This window comes from Protopterus annectens, chromosome 6.part0 (assembly GCF_019279795.1).
Source record: "Protopterus annectens isolate FY-2018-M chromosome 6.part0, PAN1.0, whole genome shotgun sequence".
Classification (NCBI taxonomy): Eukaryota; Metazoa; Chordata; order Ceratodontiformes; family Protopteridae; genus Protopterus; species Protopterus annectens.
This window is the reverse complement of record NC_056737.1, coordinates 1,183,012,832-1,183,031,167: the sequence shown is the minus strand read 5'-3', so window position 1 is coordinate 1,183,031,167 and position 18,336 is coordinate 1,183,012,832. Positions and strand designations below refer to the sequence as shown.

Below are 18,336 nucleotides of genomic sequence, written 5' to 3'. Positions count from 1 at the left end.
TCGTCTGTCCTAAGCATCATGGCTCACTTTTACTACCTTGTCTTATAAAGTAATACAAAAAGGTGTAAATCCTGAAAGCCTGTACTTTGCTAAAACCTACACTGTGATGTATCAGCAGTTAGAATTTGCTCTACATTAGCAAAATGTTCTTGACTACCACCTCTGTTTAGATTTTTCCCCAAATAACAAAATGTTACATTCCTATAAAGTGCAAAATTTACATATATTTTTGGCTCTTGTACATCATCACAAGCAGCCATATTCAGATAACAGATTGCTCTGTGCTGTATACCTCAACAGTTAATTAATGAGGGAATGGTTCAGCACATTTGGTGTCATACTGCAAAAGTGTGAAAGTTTTAAATGTAAGTTATTACTTACTGAGCTAATTACAGAGACTTTGTAAGTGGGTGTCGCAAGCAGCAAATGTATTGTGGACAAATAATGTGATAACTGTGATCTGTAGCATGGCAAGGAAACACACGGGTATGTCGTGTAATCGCACTCCTGTCAAACAACAAGGAGATATACGGGTATTTAGTGCAATCACACTCCTGTGTCAGATAGCAAGGAGATACACGGCTATGTCATGTAATCACACTCCTGTGTCAGATAGCAAGGAGATACACGGCTATGTCATGTAATCACACTCCTGTGTCAGATAGCAAGGAGATAAACAGGTATGTCATGTAATCGCACTCCTGTGTCAGATAGCAAGGTGATACAAGGGTATGTCATGTAATCATAATCCTGTGTCAGATAGCAAGGAGATAAACAGGTATGTCGTGTAATCACACTCCTGTGTCAGATAGCAAGGTGATACAAGGGTATGTCGTGTAATCACACTCCTGTGTCAGATACCAAGGAGATAAACAGGTATGTCATGTAATCGTACTCCTGTGTCAGATAGCAAGGTGATACAAGGGTATGTCATGTAATCACACTCCTGTGTCAGATAGCAAGGAGATAAACAGGTATGTCATGTAATCGCACTCCTGTGTCAGATAGCAAGGTGATACAAGGGTATGTCATGTAATCACACTCCTGTGTCAGATAGCAAGGAAATACATGGCTATGTCATGTAATCACACTCCTTTGTAAGTTTTGCTCACCAGTGAATCTTGTGCAGAAAAGGGGACGACCACTGGAGTTTGTTGTCCGATTTGTCTGTTAATCTACAGGGCACATTTTTACTGGTTCAGAATAGTTCTGACTATGGAATATTTGAAACCCCTTTTCAAAGAAGCTGTTCCTCTGCCTTTGAAGCTGTTGTGAGCATTTATTTGTGATAATTAGATTGCTTTGGTTTAAAGTAAATGACATAGGGATAGCTAACTTAATTCTCTAGATGTTGTTCTTCTTTCAGCTTTTCCCGGTTAGGGGTCGCCACAGCGGAACTCCGGTCCACTAATGATTGTCAGCAGATTTTTACAGTGCTGAGGTGCCAGCTCGATGCCCAACCTTCAACGAAGGCACGCCCATTCACGCATGTCTTTCGAACGCCACTCGACCGCGGGGAGGACATGCAGACTCCACACAGAAGGTGCTCCAGCCAATAATCGAACGGGAGAACCTCTTGCTGTGATGCGACAACGCTACCGCTGCACCAAAGCGGCTTACTAACTTAATTCTCTAGATAATAAGTTTATATTTTAACAGGTGGGGTAGTGCCCATCTAGATGCATGTTGATGAAGTAACTTAACTAGATTGAGTAATGTAGAACAAGGCAATCCTTCCCCCCAGTCTTTATGAAAATGAGTCATCAAATGTAGTCCTGATTCAATCACATGCATTACATTCTTAGTTTATAACATGACACACAACTTGTGCAAACCCGAGTATTAGTCATGTTACATTAGGTGTGCTGTCTGGGTGTGGCTCTCTTCCATGCAAATATTAACCTGTACTATTCAACAAATGCTTTGTTTCTAACAATGTGTCTTCGATAGTCACATACTGAACAGTTATTCTTTGTAAAACGATTCCTGCTCTTAGGTATTATAGAAAATGTTGTAAAAATGTTTCTTAGCTGTATGCATAGGCCAAGGCCATTATTATGCTTTGCAAACAACATTGCTTCTGCTTCCGGTGAATTAAGCACATGCTTGTCTGTGTTAAATCTTAACTTTTACAGTCTAAAGTGCCTATGCAAGGAATTTTAAGTCTAAATGCATATTCACAAGACAGAAAAAAGCTCGTGACAAAGTCTCAATCCCTTTTTCAGTCAGTTTCATGGCATGAAGAGATCTTTTTTTTTTGCAAGTTGATTTATCTGTTTGTTGTAGTCTGGTAACTGGCTAAGAGACATTAGACTTAAAAGAATGTTTTCAGATGTATCCTAGGAGGGAATAAAAATGCAGAGTTGAGAATAAAGCAATCACCATTATAAATAGAGACATTTCAGTAACAGCAAATGACAGCGGTCACCCAGTGCAAGACTGTATACTATGCTTTATCAGTGTGACAGTTTCCTTTTAGGCATGCTAATTACTAAGGGGAAAACTCTGAAGCCAAGTTGCAGGACCTGTTGTACAGTGGAAGTGCAATAACAAGAAAAAAATTACATACCTTGGTATTTACTTTGATATTATGACTGCTCTTTAATGTCCATTTATTTTACTTTATTCTTTTTAACTGAGTACGTAGGCTGTGACAGAGGCCACTTTCCACCAAAACTCAGGTCAAATTAACATTTAGAACTTTGTCCATACATCAAATTTCATTAAATAATAGTTACATACTACTAAACTGTAGACTGAGAATCAACATTTGGAAAAAATAAATTTTGCAAGATTTAAGGTGATGTAATTGCAATTTAAGGCATGTAATGGTATGTAAGGTATGTAATAAGGAATGAAGGGACTGTAATCCTCAAGTAGAAAAATAGAGAAAAAGTGTTATATATGAATATACAAACCAAATGAGCCAAAACTCTTGTATCAACTGATGCTGTTCCACAAAAATCACTTCTCTGGGAAGAGGAGGAAGTAACTTGACAGATGCTCATATTGCAGCCACGTATTGCAGCCACGTATTGCAACCACGTATGCTTTTCGTCTTCATATTTGCAGTTTACCGATTTAATACTTTTGTCTTTGCCTTTTTACTTTCTAAACAACATGTTTTGAATAAAAGAGTAATTCTTGACTTCTAAACAATGTCAGCATTGAATTAAATTTCTTCTTTGAACACAGTCTTCTTTAAAAAAAGCTTCTGTACATAAAAGTAAATTAAAAGTATCTCCTCACACACTTTTAATAGAAGGAGCTGCAGGGACTGGGGAGCACTTCTGCATTTCATAATCAGGGAGTTGGGAGGATCTGTACATCTTTAAATGGAGGGGAAGGGACAGCACCAGGAACATGTGACATAAAGTGGATGACTGTCATTGTGTACGCCCGCACTTTTATCGTGCAGCAGTATTTACCACACTCATCACAGCGCGCTACAGATGTGGCACTTTTGGTGATCCTAAGGTACATGAATTTACCTGTAGCTTATTAAATGCTTTTCACTTCCATTTCCTATATGTAGCTTGAATGTTACCACAGATTATTGGGCTTCTAAGGCCAAATGCACTGCTGCCCACAAATTCTAATGCAGGGCTTCTCAGTACCAAAATAAACCAGCTCCAGCCCTAACAGAGTGGCACAGAAGACATCTGCCAGCTGCAGTGCTGGTTGTGACCTTGATACATGGGGTCAGCCTGGCACCTGAGGAGGTTGTGGACACAGTCCTGCATACCTAGCTAGTGAGGAGATGTCTCTGTGACCAACAGACACAATGGCCCCTAGGGACACCTGTGTGACACCAAAAATGCAGTGCATGTATAGTGGGTTTAGCATTTTACTGCCAAGGCAAGTGAGTTCCTAACAGACAAGGAGGCAAAGAGTTATATAAGATCCCTCTTTAGAGGGCCTTAAAGGGGTATGACATAAGTTAAAATATTACCTTACTGCTGGGTTGCTCTCATCCAAAAGTCATGTAAATGACTTGAAAGGTGAAGACATATAGGAAAGATATTTATAATGGGATGTCCATGTTAACACCACAAACTAGTGTGGCAAGGCAGAAAAAGTGTAAAAAAGTAGCCATTTTACACATGCAAGTATTTTATATTTTCAGACTCTTCCATTTCTCACAAACATTTTAGGAGCCTACATACTCGATACATTTCTGTCATTACCATATAAAAGTTCTTCAAAACCAAATCTTATGGTTCTCTTTGTAATAACAATCCAGTCTGAGTTCATAACTCTGACTGCCTGATTACATTATCTCAATAAATATTCCAGGCAGATTATGGCAGTAATTGAGACATATTATATACATATTGGATTTATCCCTCCAGTTTTCTCTTGTGTACCATACCCCACTAAGGGTCTTAGACGACTCTTGGAAACAATAAGTTAAAGAGGGACTCTTATCTAATTAAAAAAACTTCAACAAAATACATAGAGTTGTGTAGTTTAAAGTGCATTTGATTGCCACTTTGATAATCTGCATTCTTCCCCTGCTTATGACTGGCTCGTTTTATACCCACATTGCAAATGAAGTGCATATGTTATGTTTTTGTTGCTTCCCTCTTTAACATGCACAGTTGCTGCAACATTTTTCATTGTTTTATAGTTGCTTTTGTTTTACCAGTTTATTTAGTACTTGCATAGTTTGCCTGCCATTATGTAATTTGTAGTCTTAGAAGCTACATAATTGCCATAGTTATCAAAGTATAGCTAAGTAAAGGCATACATACATACATAAACATATTAAAAGAAAATGTTTTAGCTGATAGCCCACACTCTGTACCCCGTACAGGTTGCACAGCTTGGTTTTGTATTGGCAGCCTTTTCTCAGAATGTGCTACCTCCTTTTATCAGTAGTGCATTATAGGGATATACTGGCCATCTTTCAACTCATTTACATGACTTTTGGATGAGTTCATTAAATTCTCATAATTCTCTGTGCTATATTTTTCCTAAATGAATGAAGCCCTCATTTTGACGTTTGTGGCTGTAAACCTTTTACTCTGTTTCTGTCTAGGTATACAAATGAGACATAATAAGGTCAAAATATATCTGCAGTTAGTGGAATTTGCCTTATAGACTTAAGCGCAGTATTAAAGACCTGCGTGTTACTCTGCATTCATGAAGCAGTGTGCTGAAACTTTATTTTTGATGATATTTGCATACGTTACAATTTTATTTTTATTTAGTTATTTATTTATTTAACGTTTGTTTACCAGGAAAGTGCGACTGGGTCAGGACCCCATTTTTAGCAGAGGCCGGGGGACAAAAGCTCCAGATGAACAAGACAATGACAAGTGGGTAATGAACACTAAGTAAGGACAGAGGGGCAGTACAGCACTAAAGCATGTAAGCAATGCTAAATAAAGGTCATGTGGTATCAGGTAGGATTAAGGGAAAGAGTGACAGGCAGATGCATTAATAATAAAAGGCTTGTAAATGTCTCTGTGCACATTTGTAACTGGAAGTCAATCAAAACAACTGATGCATTGCTCTAATTTTAACAAGATGAAAACAAATATCGTGCTGTAGAAGCCAACTATTTTAAGCAAACACAAAACCTAGCTTGGTATTTTGCTTCTTTCCTCTACAGTTAGATAGACACCATTATGGTCATTACCAGTAGATTTTGCTTGACTGGTTAATTGCATGTTACATAAAATAAAAGCAATGTGTATGGCTATAGACAGCATGTAGTAAGTTGCTTATAAATACTGATTTTCATTTTACAGACTTGAGTTTGTAATGTGTGATTATTTATTTATTTTATTTTACAGTCTGACTCCTTGTCTCAGGAAGTCAAGATGAACACTGAAGCCCTGGAAACAACCAAGACTGAGTTGACAGAATTACGCAGACAGATCCAGGCTCTTGAAATAGAGCGTGACACTCTCCATAAAACGGTATTGACACTAGTCAGTGGTTCCTTTATCTGAAGAGTCAGTTATGCAAGATGCAGTTATACTGTGTATTGGTATGTCAGTTTCTTACTGAGCACTAAATGCTTATTCATTTACAGTTTTGACTCTTGGCTGTTAGTGCAGTTTTTTGAGCATGGGGTGTATTGCATTGGGTAGGAAGAAATATGAGTTACTGCATGAATGGACTAGAATGTGTGCATGTAAACCTTAGTGTGGTGGGTTTTCTCTGGATGCTCAGGTTCCCTCTCACAGCCTTAATACATGCAGCAGATAGACTGACAACTTGTTAAGATGTAGGTACATGTAAATACATGTGTGATATGGGAGAACAAAATGACAATCAAATTCTGTTTCCACCCTTGGTAAACAAACTCCGTGGACAGTGGTGTCTGTTCATGGGATCACTACAGGTGTCAGCATAAATAGATAGGAAGAAAGACTAGGATACAGTCTGCAATAAAAAAAATCAGAACAAATCAAACATTGATATGCATAGACAAGAAAAGAAAACCAGAAGCACATGCTGATGATTTGTTTGCTTCTATACAAAAATATCTTTCCTTATGTCAACTCTCTAAAGTGTCTGCAGACATGTGCCTCAGCAAAAGAAGTTGAATTATATCACGTTACACCTCAATATTCTAAATCTCTTGTTACAGTCAGTTCAGCAATATACCTACCTGCATTATACGTTTGACAATCATGCTTGCATACTTTTTTCAACCTATGGATTATAAGGGAAAGAAAATGAAGGTGGTCTCAACTAAACATCGAAAATGTGGCAAAAAGAAAGCTGAAACATAAGCGAGAGAGAAAAGGAAAATGTTATCCTCAGCACCACTTAATGCGTTATCATATGTGGGCGAAACGATATGCAGCTTGACCGCTAATCTTTAGGGAGACACCAGCGACACACGTGCTTGGTCATTATATTGCAACCAAGTCTGAAAAGCTGTCTGTGTAACATGCCTCATTCCTAAGTATAGAACCAGCTGATCATACACTTGTGCATGACATTAATCAGGTCTGTTAATGAACAGAACGAAACACAAACATTTGACACACTATGAATATCGATTTACTGCAGAAAGTATCTCTGAATGATTAATAAACATGTAATAACTCTGTTATGTATTTACTGTTATATGGTAATGACACTCTGAGATCTATAAGTGATCAGTCAATAAAAAAGAAACTAACAGCAAAATGCATTACAAAAGTTACCATTAAAATGCTGTGATGCCTAACAGTACTTTTTAATTAAAAACTATTTCTCCATCTTCCCCCAAACATTACAGCAGATGACACAGCCACCAAACAGTCAGAAAAGACAAATGAATCTGCCCATGCTTTTTGCAGTACATGGTCATCTAGTGACCATCTAGTGGCCATCTAGTGGCTATCTAGTGGCCATCTAGTGACCATCTAGTGGCCATCTTATTTCCCATGAAGTCAGCTAACCACTATCTTGGGGATCAAATCCCTTCTAAATTCTGAATGGTCCACTGCAAAAATCTATTCAGTCTCCAAGAACAAAACGACAGTCAAAGTCAACAGTCCATTCCAGGATCAAAACTTAAAATTTCCCCTTTCTACTCCATACTTCTCAATCTTTTAGGTCATGAATCATGACAAAACTAAGGAATATTTGGGAACGGAGGATGAAAATGAGGGCTGTATTTTAAATATTGCTCATATATATTTAGAAAGCTGCAATAAATATAGGTTTTGCATTAATCTGTATTTTTTGATGGATGCAAAGTCTGAAACTCAAATATGTAACATTATTTAGTGACTACAGTCCTGACTATTTTACCAGAAAACACACATTTTATAATTAATATACCAAAATTATGAAGCAAAAATCAAGGACATTCTGTGAAATTGGGGACAGTTGACAGGTATGCCCCACACTTGGATACAGCCCCCAAACTATTTTTTAAGACTAATGAGTCTAAGTGCTATGTGAAAAATAAACAAAAAATAACATTTCTTGAAAAAAGTCTAACTATTTAATTAATAAGATAAACATCTGTGAATAATTCCATCCATGATCTGCAATTAATGGGCCCTTTTCACTAACATCATGTAACCAGAATAGGGTTTGTAAACCACAGAATGGTGCACATCATATGGTTTGAGATTCATAAAACTAAGTACATAACGTACCAAGATCGGGCTAGACGTGTTGCATGGTTGTGAGGCATTGTGTAATGCAGGTGTCGAAACCACCAATCCTGTGTGCAAATTACACTCCTGATCGTTAGCCACTCAGTACGCCAAAGCAACAGCAGTACTTAGATGTTGCTGTGGTATAATCTCAGTGAACAATACCCAATGATGCTGTGCTTACTCACGGCGTGAACTCCTTCACCTGCAGACATGCTGCTCATCATACAGTGCAAAATATGTACCCCTCACCACCTCTGGTGCACATCATACAGTGCTGAGCAATATATCAGTGCAAAATATGTACCCCTCACCACCTCTGGTGCACATCATACAGTGCTGAGCAATATATCAGTGCAAAATATGTACCCCTCACCACCTCTGGTGCACATCATACAGTGCTGAGCAATATATCAGTGCAAAATATGTACCCCTCACCACCTCTGGTGCACAGCAGAAAAAGCTCTACTGGCAGTGGAGCAGCCTATAGTGCAGACAGACCTGCTGTCATACATTACCTTGTCCCACCCCACACATTGTGATGCTAGTGGGCACTGTCCAATCAGGGCATGCACAACACTAGATGCCATGCTTAAACAATGTGCTAATGAGTGCCAGTCTTTTGCCATAGTAACTGGTTTAATTCTTTGGGAAACTGCAGTCAGTTATAGTGGCCAACCAAAGTAGACTGAATCAAGGCTGTCTAACCATGTAGTTAGCATATATATAGCATGGCACACGCATAGGTTCATAGGTAGGTACTAGGCTATTGGCCCTAGAGCCTATATAAGCCTAGCCAAAATGGTACCCTGGCTGTCACCACCCAAGAAAATGATTGTCCTGTACCCCTGTCGAGTAGAGGCACAGAGGTGATCCCCGGGGTGAATTTCCTATTTCCCATCCAATCATCAAGATTTTTCTTGAAGAGTGTTAATGTGGAGCTTTGATATAGATAGGTAGTTTGTTCCAGAGTATGGGAAGACTCTGGGACAGGAATCTATCTCTCCAGCATGTTCTGTTTATTGTGGTGACACGGTTTAGGTCCCTAGACCGTGTAGCTTGGAGGGATTGGGATTTCTTTAAGTAGAGTATGTCCAACAGCTCTGGGTTTGACATAGCTTTGTATGTTAGGCAGAGATCGCCTCTGAGTAGGCGATATGTGACGGAGTAAAGCTGGAGTTTTTTGAGACAGTTTGTGTAGGGCATCTGTTTGAGGCCAGTAATCCTCTTTGTGAGGTACTTCTGCTGCCTTTCCAGTTGCTGTAGATGTCTTGTGAGGTACATACCAAAAAGGGCATTGTACTCTATAATGGGTCTAATGAGTGATGAGTAGAAGGGAACAATGACCTCTTTTTTTCCTGGATGAGAAACTTTTTGTGATGAGGTGTGCCACGTAGAAGGATTTCCTGACTACTGTGGCAATGTGATTATCAAAGGAGAGACTACTGTCCACCTGTGTCCCAAGGTCTCTTATCACACTTTCAGTGTTAAGTAGACTACCACCTATGTGGTAGCTCATGGGAACAGAGTTTTTACCAAAGGGGATGACAGTGCACTTTTTGTCATTGAACTTGAGGCCATGGCTTTGACACCAGGCATCTGTCTCCGTGAGGCCCTATTGTAGGATGTCCACATCATTAGGAGTTTTGATTATGGCTCCTAGTTTGCAATCATCTGCGAACTTCATTAGCCAAAGACTTTCTGTGTTAGCCTGTACTTCAAAATAGTAGATACCAAACAGGAGAAGACCCAGGACTGAACCCTGTGGTGCTCCACTTGTCACTGGTCTGAAATCGGATTTGGAGTCTGCTACTTTCACAGTGTGGGTTCTGTCAGTGAGCCATTTGGCAACCCATCTTGTGACATAGGGATTTATACCTAGTTTAGTGAGTTTATCTATAATTCCAGAGTGGGGGGGGGTGTCAAAAGCCTTGGCGAGATCTAGATAAGCTGTGTGAACCACCTCACCCTCGTCTACGGCTTTGGTGACTGCTTCAAAGAAGTCTATCAGATTTAGGAGACATGATCTGCCTTTTACAAACCTGAACTGGGTGGGGTCCAGAGTTTGGAGATTACCAATGTCTTTGTTTATAAGATCCATGATAATACATTCCATGGCCTTGCAGACCAGGCTTGTTAGGCTAATGGGGTGGTAGTTCCCGGGGTCTGTGGTGGTTCCCCCTTTGTGGAATGGGATAACCGTCACTGTGCACTATTCAGTGGGCACAAAGCTTGAGGTGAGGCTATGATTGAACATTGTGCTTAGGTGGGGCGCCAGTTCATTCTGCAGTTCATGTAGAACGCAGCCTGGGATGTTGTCAGATCCCATGGACGCTGTGTTCTTGGCTTCGGAGAGTGTGGTTTTTACCTGTGCAGCCGTGATTACAGGAAATTTGCATTCTTCTGGTATAGAGATGGGTCCTTTATGGGGTGAGAGGGGGGTAAAGTTAGCACTGAACCTATCTGCCAGGTTGTTGGCAATATCAGTTGGTTCTGTATATTTAGTGCCATTGTGCTGTAACTCAGAGCAGATCTGAGTGTTGCCATTGAGATTCTTAACATAGCTATAGAATGCTTTGTGGTTGTCTTTAGAATCAGTGGCAATTTTATTTTTGTAACTAGATTTGAAAGATTTTATGAGGGATCTCAACTTTTTACTGAGGCTGACCAGGGAGTTCCTCCAGTCATGGGATTTTACTCTTTTTTTGCAACAGTTTATTTCTTCTGTTGTAGAGTTTGTTTATGGCAAGTGACCACCAGATTGGCTTCCTTTTTTTGGAGGATAGCGTCTTGGTTCTGTTAGGGATAGCACAATCCATACACTCATGTAAGTGCTTATAAAGTGCATTTGCGGAGGATTCAGCAGTCATACCTCTATTGTCCGTCTGCATGGGTGTCATGAAGTTTGCCACTTCTGTCTTAAGAAGCATGAAGTTGGCTTTGGAAAAATTTTTTATGGTGGTTTCCCTAATGGGGGGTGGAGATGGGATGTGGATGTCTAGGGTGACTAGCTTGTGGTCGGATCTGACCAATGAGGAATTTACATCTGGTGTGGAACACCAGTCACCCATGTTGGTAATGACCAGATCTAGGATATTGCTACCCCTGGTGGGGGTGTGGATAAGATGATCCAGGTGTTGGAATTTTTGAATTCCAGAAAATGTTGAGTAAAAGAGTTGGTACATGAGTAGTTTTCCCAGTTAATGGTGGGGTAGTTGAAATTGCCCATTATTAGAGTGTTGGGTTGTACCCTAATATTTTCCAGTGTATCAAGAAATGAGGAGTGGGAATCCAGGGGCATGGTGGGGGATCTGTAGCAAGATACTATTTGGATTGCGATCTTGCCCAGAGTTAGTTGCACTTTTATAATCTCGGATGCATTATGCTGAGCAACTAGCCTGGAGGTGTGGATATCCTTAATGAATATGGACACGCCTCTGCCTTTAGTGTTTCGGTCCAGGTTAGGTGGCCAAAAGGTGTGGTATGAATTATAGCCTGGTAATGCAGGGGTGCTCTCTAGAGCCTTGAACCAGGTCTCTGTCACTGCACAGATGTCAATGTTCTCCATAGCAGACACTCCTGTCTACCATCATTGCAGTCACCCCTACACATAGGGCATGTTGTCTTTACTTATCATACATTTGTGAAAATCAGGGACCATGTGTGAGCTCTCAACTGAAAGAAAACCTTAGCAAGAGAAAAAGGCACCCCCCACAAATCAATATCTCTCAAAACAAATACAGAACAAAAAAGGTTACAAAACTACAACAAAAATAGGGAAGCATCATCACTGCTGCTGACCAATCAAATATAGACTGGTAAAAATGTCAAAAACAGAAAACATACCCACATGTAGCAAAGGGTCTCCTACAAATCCTGACATGCTGTTAACTCACAGCTGACATGCTCATTACCACTTGCTGAAAATGGCATGTACCTGACCTCTCCTTACCCAATCCTAGTAAATTACACAGCCCTCCTAGAACATGTTACTACTAAATGACTTAGCCCTCCCTGAATACATTCAGTCCTTAACCTATCCTCAAACTTCACTCCCTAATCCTAACCTTAAATGTCCCGAAACTTAAATTATCTGACTCGTCCCTAAACCTAAAGTTCCCTCCTATTCCACAAACATAAATCCCACTCCTATTCTCTAAATCTATATTCCTCAGTTGTGCCCTAACATTGAACTCTCTTCCGAGTCCCTAACCAAAATGCCCCTCTGTGTGTGTTTTTTTGTGTGTGTGTGTGTGTGTGTGTGTGTGTGTGTGTGTGTGTGTGTGTGTGTGTGTGTGTGTGTGTGTGTGTGTGTGTGTGTGTGTGTGTGTGTGTGTGTGTGTGTGTGTGTGTGTGTGTGTGTGTGTGTGTGTGTGTGTGTGTGTGTGTGTGTGTGTGTGTGTGTGTGTGTGTGTGTGTGTGTGTGTGTGTGTGCGCGTCTGTGTGTGAGCACATGCAGTAAAACACAAGCTCTTGTTAAGTTCTTTGGATTTCCTAAGTATTGACTCTCTTTGTTTTTCTTTTGGTGCAGAATGATTCCCTTGGAAAAAACCTGAGTGATACGGAGGGCCGTTATAATATCGAGCTGTCAAAACTGGCACAGATTCTTGTTAGCCTCCAGGATGAGTTGGCACAATGCCGTTCCAACATGGAAAACCAGATGCATGACTTTGAAGCCCTCCTCAGCCTGAAGACTAAACTTGAAGTAGAAATTGAGATGTACCGTCAGCTGCTAGATGGTGAACTAGACAGGTAAAAATCATATTGCAAGTTGTGTGGAAGTTGTACTGCAAATCGGGCTCTTTGGATCCGAATAGGAAAAGGCTGTGCCTGTGTGTTTGGATGGAGGAAGAGATAAGGCTTGGTCTAGTTTTAGCTGATGAACAAATGCATGTGTATCTATGACCTGATAAGATACACAGTGACATTTGTTTACTTGTTGTCTGCATCTGACTGTGGAAAAGAAAGAGAATATTGTAATTAATTAATAAATTTAAGCAAGAAATCTATCATCCTTTGAAGGTAAAACACATACATGTGTAGGACAGTTTTGGGGACTAGTACATTACATAGAAATATAGCTGAGTGGACAAGGATGAATATTAAAATCTTTTCCAACAAAAGGAGTGCAATTTTATTTATTTATTTATGTATTTGTATGTATGTATGTATTTATCTATATTTAAATATTCTTGTGTAAGCATCTAAATTAGTTTATGTAGGAAAGTTAGAAATTGTGCTGCATTTGGTGATAAAACAATAAAGAGGAAAAGAGAATCTTCTTTACGTTGTAGAGCAAAGAAGGAAGTGAAGACAAAAATAAAGAGAGACAATGTAACCACACATCAAGAAAAGAATATATGAGTCAGGAGTGGATGACAGTAAGAACAGGAAGTTCTAAGGAAATTCTAGGGAAAAGGAACAATTCCAAGAACACACAGTAAATCATAAGTACCGTTACAAAGCACTTATGGAATAGTATCTATGGAATAATATCATAGATTTAGTAGCTGTAATATTAAAAGCTACCTTGGAAGTGACATAGGTTCATAGGTAAATACTAGGCTATCAGTCTGCAGACTATTGGAAGCCTACCCACTAACCAGAGGTGATAATCCAATGCTGTACCTTGTACCTGTGAGGTTAAGACCTTTGCCATTATGCTTATGTTACCCCCTCATCCGCAAAGGGAGTCCCAATATCTTAAGTAGGACAGTGAGACAGGCTGCACCTAGCCACTGTATGTTCACCTTGTACACCCAGAAAGGTAGAACAAATGCCTGAGAAAGTGTGAGACAGAAGCTGTGAATTATGAAATATTTATAAGCACACATATGTACCTATTATGATATTGTACTCACCAGAATTCATAAAGAGCAAATGAGTTAAAAAAATGAAAGAAAGAGATGGAAGTGAAGACACACAGCACATTTGTGTAGACCTAGCGGTTCTGACTACAACAAAAAAAAGAAGTGGTCTGTATTACAGACTGTCCTGAAGGCAGTGGTCTGTATCACACACTGTCGTGAAGGCAGTGGTCTGTATCACACACTGTCCTGAAGGCAGTGATCTGTATCACACACTGTCCTAAAGGCAGTGGTCTGTATCACACACTGTCCTGAAGGCAGTGATCTGTATCATAGACTGTTCTGAAGGCAGTGGTCTGTGTCACAGACTGTCCTGAAGGCAGTGGTCTGTATTACACACTGTCCTGAAGGCAGTGGTCTGTATCACACACTGTCCTGAAGGCAGTGGTCTGTATCACACACTGTCCTGAAGACAGTAGTCTGTATCACACACTGTCCTGAAGGCAGTGGTCTGTATCACACACTGTCATGAAGGCAGTGGTCTGTATCACACACTGTCCTGAAGGCAGTGGTCTGTATCACACACTGTCCTGAAGGCAGTGGTCTGTATCACACACTGTCCTGAAGGCAGTGGTCTGTATCACACACTGTCCTGAAGGCAGTGGTCTGTATCACACACTGTCCTGAAGGCAGTGGTCTGTATCACACACTGTCCTGAAGGCAGTGGTCTGTGTCACACACTGTCCTGAAGGCAGTGGTCTGTATCATAGACTGTTCTGAAGGCAGTGGTCTGTGTCACAGACTGTCCTGAAGGCAGTGGTCTGTATCACACACTGTCCTGAAGGCAGTGGTCTGTATCACACACTGTCCTGAAGGCAGTGGTCTGTATCATAGAGTGTTCTGTAGGCAGTGGTCTGTATCACAGAGTGTTCTGAAGGCAGTGGTCTGTGTCACAGACTGTTCTGAAAGCAGTGGTCTGTATTACACACTGTCCTGAAGGCAGTGGTCTGTATCACACACTGTCCTGAAGGCAGTGGTCTGTATCACACACTGTCTTGAAAGCAGTGGTCTGTATCATAGACTGTCCTGAAGGCAGTGGTCTGTATCACAGACTGCCCTGAAGGCAGTGGTCTGTATCATAGACTGCCCTGAAGGCAGTGGTCTGTATCACACACTGTCCTGAAGGCAGTGGTCTGTATCATAGACTGTCCTGAAGGCAGTGGTCTGTGTCACAGACTGTCCTGAAGACAGTGGTCTGTATCATAGACTGTCCTGAAGGCAGTGGTCTGTATCATAGACTGCCCTGAAGGCAGTGGTCTGTATTACAGACTGTCCTGAAGGCAGGTGATGGGGGCATACTATATCAGGAGTGTTTAATGCTTTGTGAGAAAATGTAAACCTTCTTGCTGCAAACTGTTGAAGTACTTGTTCATTATTCAGCTGGCTAACCCAGCTCCATGGCCTAGAAAGATAAAGGACCAGCTATAACCCAGTTAACCTGGGTTTGATTGGTAAATTGGGCAACTGACAGCACTGGGGGTGTGGGGGGAGCCTATCCTGTGAGAGGGAGGGAGATGCTTTCTCATCTGGCTTTGCCAGCCACTTCAGTGGGATAAAGTGAAAGTCTCAGAATCCACTGAAAACAAAAGCCAGTCTGGGAGGAATGTGGACTATATCCTCCCAAGCTGGTGACTGTAGCTCCAATACCTGGAGAATACATGGACTGATGGAGTATTTAGACAGATCTTCAGGTGATATAGCTGTGTAGGTCACCTCACCAGTTGTGCTTAGGACCATAACAGAAAAGGACCTCAGCTGCCAAAATGCTGGTGAGAGCAAAAGCGCTCCTCAATAACAGTGCCCTCTCTATGGCCTCTCATTCAGGTGGATGTATAGGGTTCATAGGATCATTGGTATATACTAGGCTAACAACCACTTGGGCATTTATAAGCCTAGCCAAACAACCCAACCCAAGTGTGTCCCTGTGTATCATGGGCATTTATTAGAACTGGTTTTGTTAGGTTTCCAAAGGTTATTGATCCTACACTGACAGGAAACAAATGGGTTCATGTACAATTGGGAGGGCTTAAAGGTTGGTGGGCAGAGGGGAGAAAAATATATGGAAAATCATTTAGATGACCACTGACCAGTAGTTTGCCATTTTCTATAATCTTCATTTTACAGTTTATAAACTGTCACACAGAATAGTGAAAAAACCTGTATATAGATGCTTTAACAGTAACTCTTAGAATCTAGAAATTTCATAAATATTTTTGTGGTCATGGCTTCACTGGATAGAGAGATAGATAGGTAGATAGATAGATAGATAGATAGATAGATAGATAGATAGATAGACAGACAAAGAGAGACAGCTACAGATCTCATACTGTTGATCTGCTTGTTTGGTAAAAAGAAACCTTTTCCACAAAATAGTTTTATCAAGAATACTTGTTGGGCAGTGCTATTGTGAGAATATGGATGTAAGATTGTCTACAAACTACGATAGTGTTGTGCTAATCCATTGTCCTGCAAAAGTAGTTTCAAAGCCAATCCTTGTCACAAATCACAACTATAATGGCATTGGAATGAAAATCCAACAATTTGGTTTAAAAGCTAAATATGTAAAACTCCAAAGGAATGCTAATAATTTTAAGCAAAGTTTATGCAGCACAGCACAGTACAGACAGAGGAATGGTGGGGTTCACAACTAGGCTGAGCAGGGTAATAATTACAAATCTTTCACAGACAACTCTTTACTTGGAGCAGTATGTACAAGCCAGGCTTGAGCTCTATACCTAAAGTAGTATAAGGTTAGAACACATCCCCAGCATAAGTCAAACTAGAACAGGTAGCTGGAAAAATGTTTCATACACTAATTAGCAGCAGAAAATGGCTCCCTGTCGAATGGCATGACTCGCAATATTGAGTCCTGAAATGACAAAATAAAAAGACCAAAAGTACAGGAAAAGAGTGAATATCAAACATCACTTTTCTCCTTTAAACTTTTTTTTTTAGGGAGCAAGCCCCCAGGCACCCCTAATGTGTATGCCTGGAGAAAAAAAATAACTTATATGGACCAATTCCAAGACTGCCATTCCTTGGAGAAATGGGAATATTCTGAGAAATGGCAGTCTCCAGACTTAGTATGTATGTCTATTTCTGGTCATTTGGTTTCGACATTTCAGGACTCTGCATTGTGAGTCTTAATAATTTAAATGTTTACTTTGTAAGGTACATGCTGCAGACTGATGCCTTTCCTCTGCCTGATATGATGCGACTCTTAATGCTGGTGCCTTTGGAAAATGTAAGACGACTCCCAGTTCCAAGCAGAGAATCACATGCAGCCAGAGAAAAGAACCTCGAGCTGGACTTGATTCTTCTAACTGTACTAATAGCAGTGTGGACATTACATAATGCAGGCCATTTGGTAACCATGGTCAACATATCGTATCATCTAACATACAGACATAAGCACAAAACTGATGTGGTCACAAGGGTTATAATTTCAAAACTTAACAACGTATAACATACGTAACATAGCCACATGTTTCATGGGGTTTATGATGACTTTAGGCAGCTATAACTAGCTCCTTCAACCATTTGTTCAAAGCATGTGAATGTGTAAAATGCTAGCTATATTGCATTAATGCTAGCCATATACAGTATTTTCAGTAAAAAGGTACAGGGGACAAAGTGAGGCAGTAATTATGCCCCCACCCATAGGATAGGAAACTTAACAAAATGAATTCAGTTTTCTACACTGTATTTAAGACACTGAATGAGGAAGACTGGAGATACGAGGTGTCTGAATCTCAGTCCGTTGGCTCATTGAGATCACCTAAGATGACCTAAATGGTTCCTAATGAAAACATTCTGCCTTTTTTGTTTGAACTAGGGCAGAGAACGATACATTGGCAGTGTTTGAGGTAGAAGGAGATATGCAAAAGAAAGCCCAGAGCTCTGTAACTGTTTCCTGATAAAATCTTATCTCATCTTGCCTTATTCTTTGGACTGATTCTATCATGATGCAGCAGCTTATTGCCTTTATAGTAAACTAATCTCAGCATACTGCTCATGACACTACACAGGTTCAATCATCACAAGCACAGTCTCGTTGTCAATAGATATTAATACGATTGCAGGCTTGAATGTCTTACAAGGGCACTTGCTTGGTTTGAATCACAGCAGCACTTTGTTTGGGCTTCTGAAACAGCCAGCAGATAAAAATGGTGTTTGTATGTCTTTCTGTCTTTCTGTATTTTTTGTGCATGTGAAGTTTCATCCCTTGCATGTAGTATTGTAAACTACAAATTCATCCTAAAGGGAGTGATCAGAGAAGTTGGACACCTGTATTTGTGTGATTTCAGTAAGCTTAGATTTTCCAGAAATGATCTGCATATTTCACTCATGGTATT

At 40.3% G+C, this 18,336-nt stretch overlaps 1 protein-coding gene across 2 annotated transcripts in view; it reads left to right on the top strand.

The window, feature by feature from the left end:
• LOC122804748 (keratin, type I cytoskeletal 18-like) overlaps nt 1–18,336 on the top strand; it is a 94,449-nt gene that overhangs the window by 62,811 nt on the left and 13,302 nt on the right. For both annotated transcript variants that reach the window (XM_044074814.1, XM_044074813.1), the window contains exons 5-6: nt 5,802–5,927; nt 12,646–12,866. In XM_044074814.1, the coding sequence (XP_043930749.1) occupies nt 5,802–5,927; nt 12,646–12,866 (347 nt within the window). The remainder of the gene's footprint in view (nt 1–5,801; nt 5,928–12,645; nt 12,867–18,336) is intronic.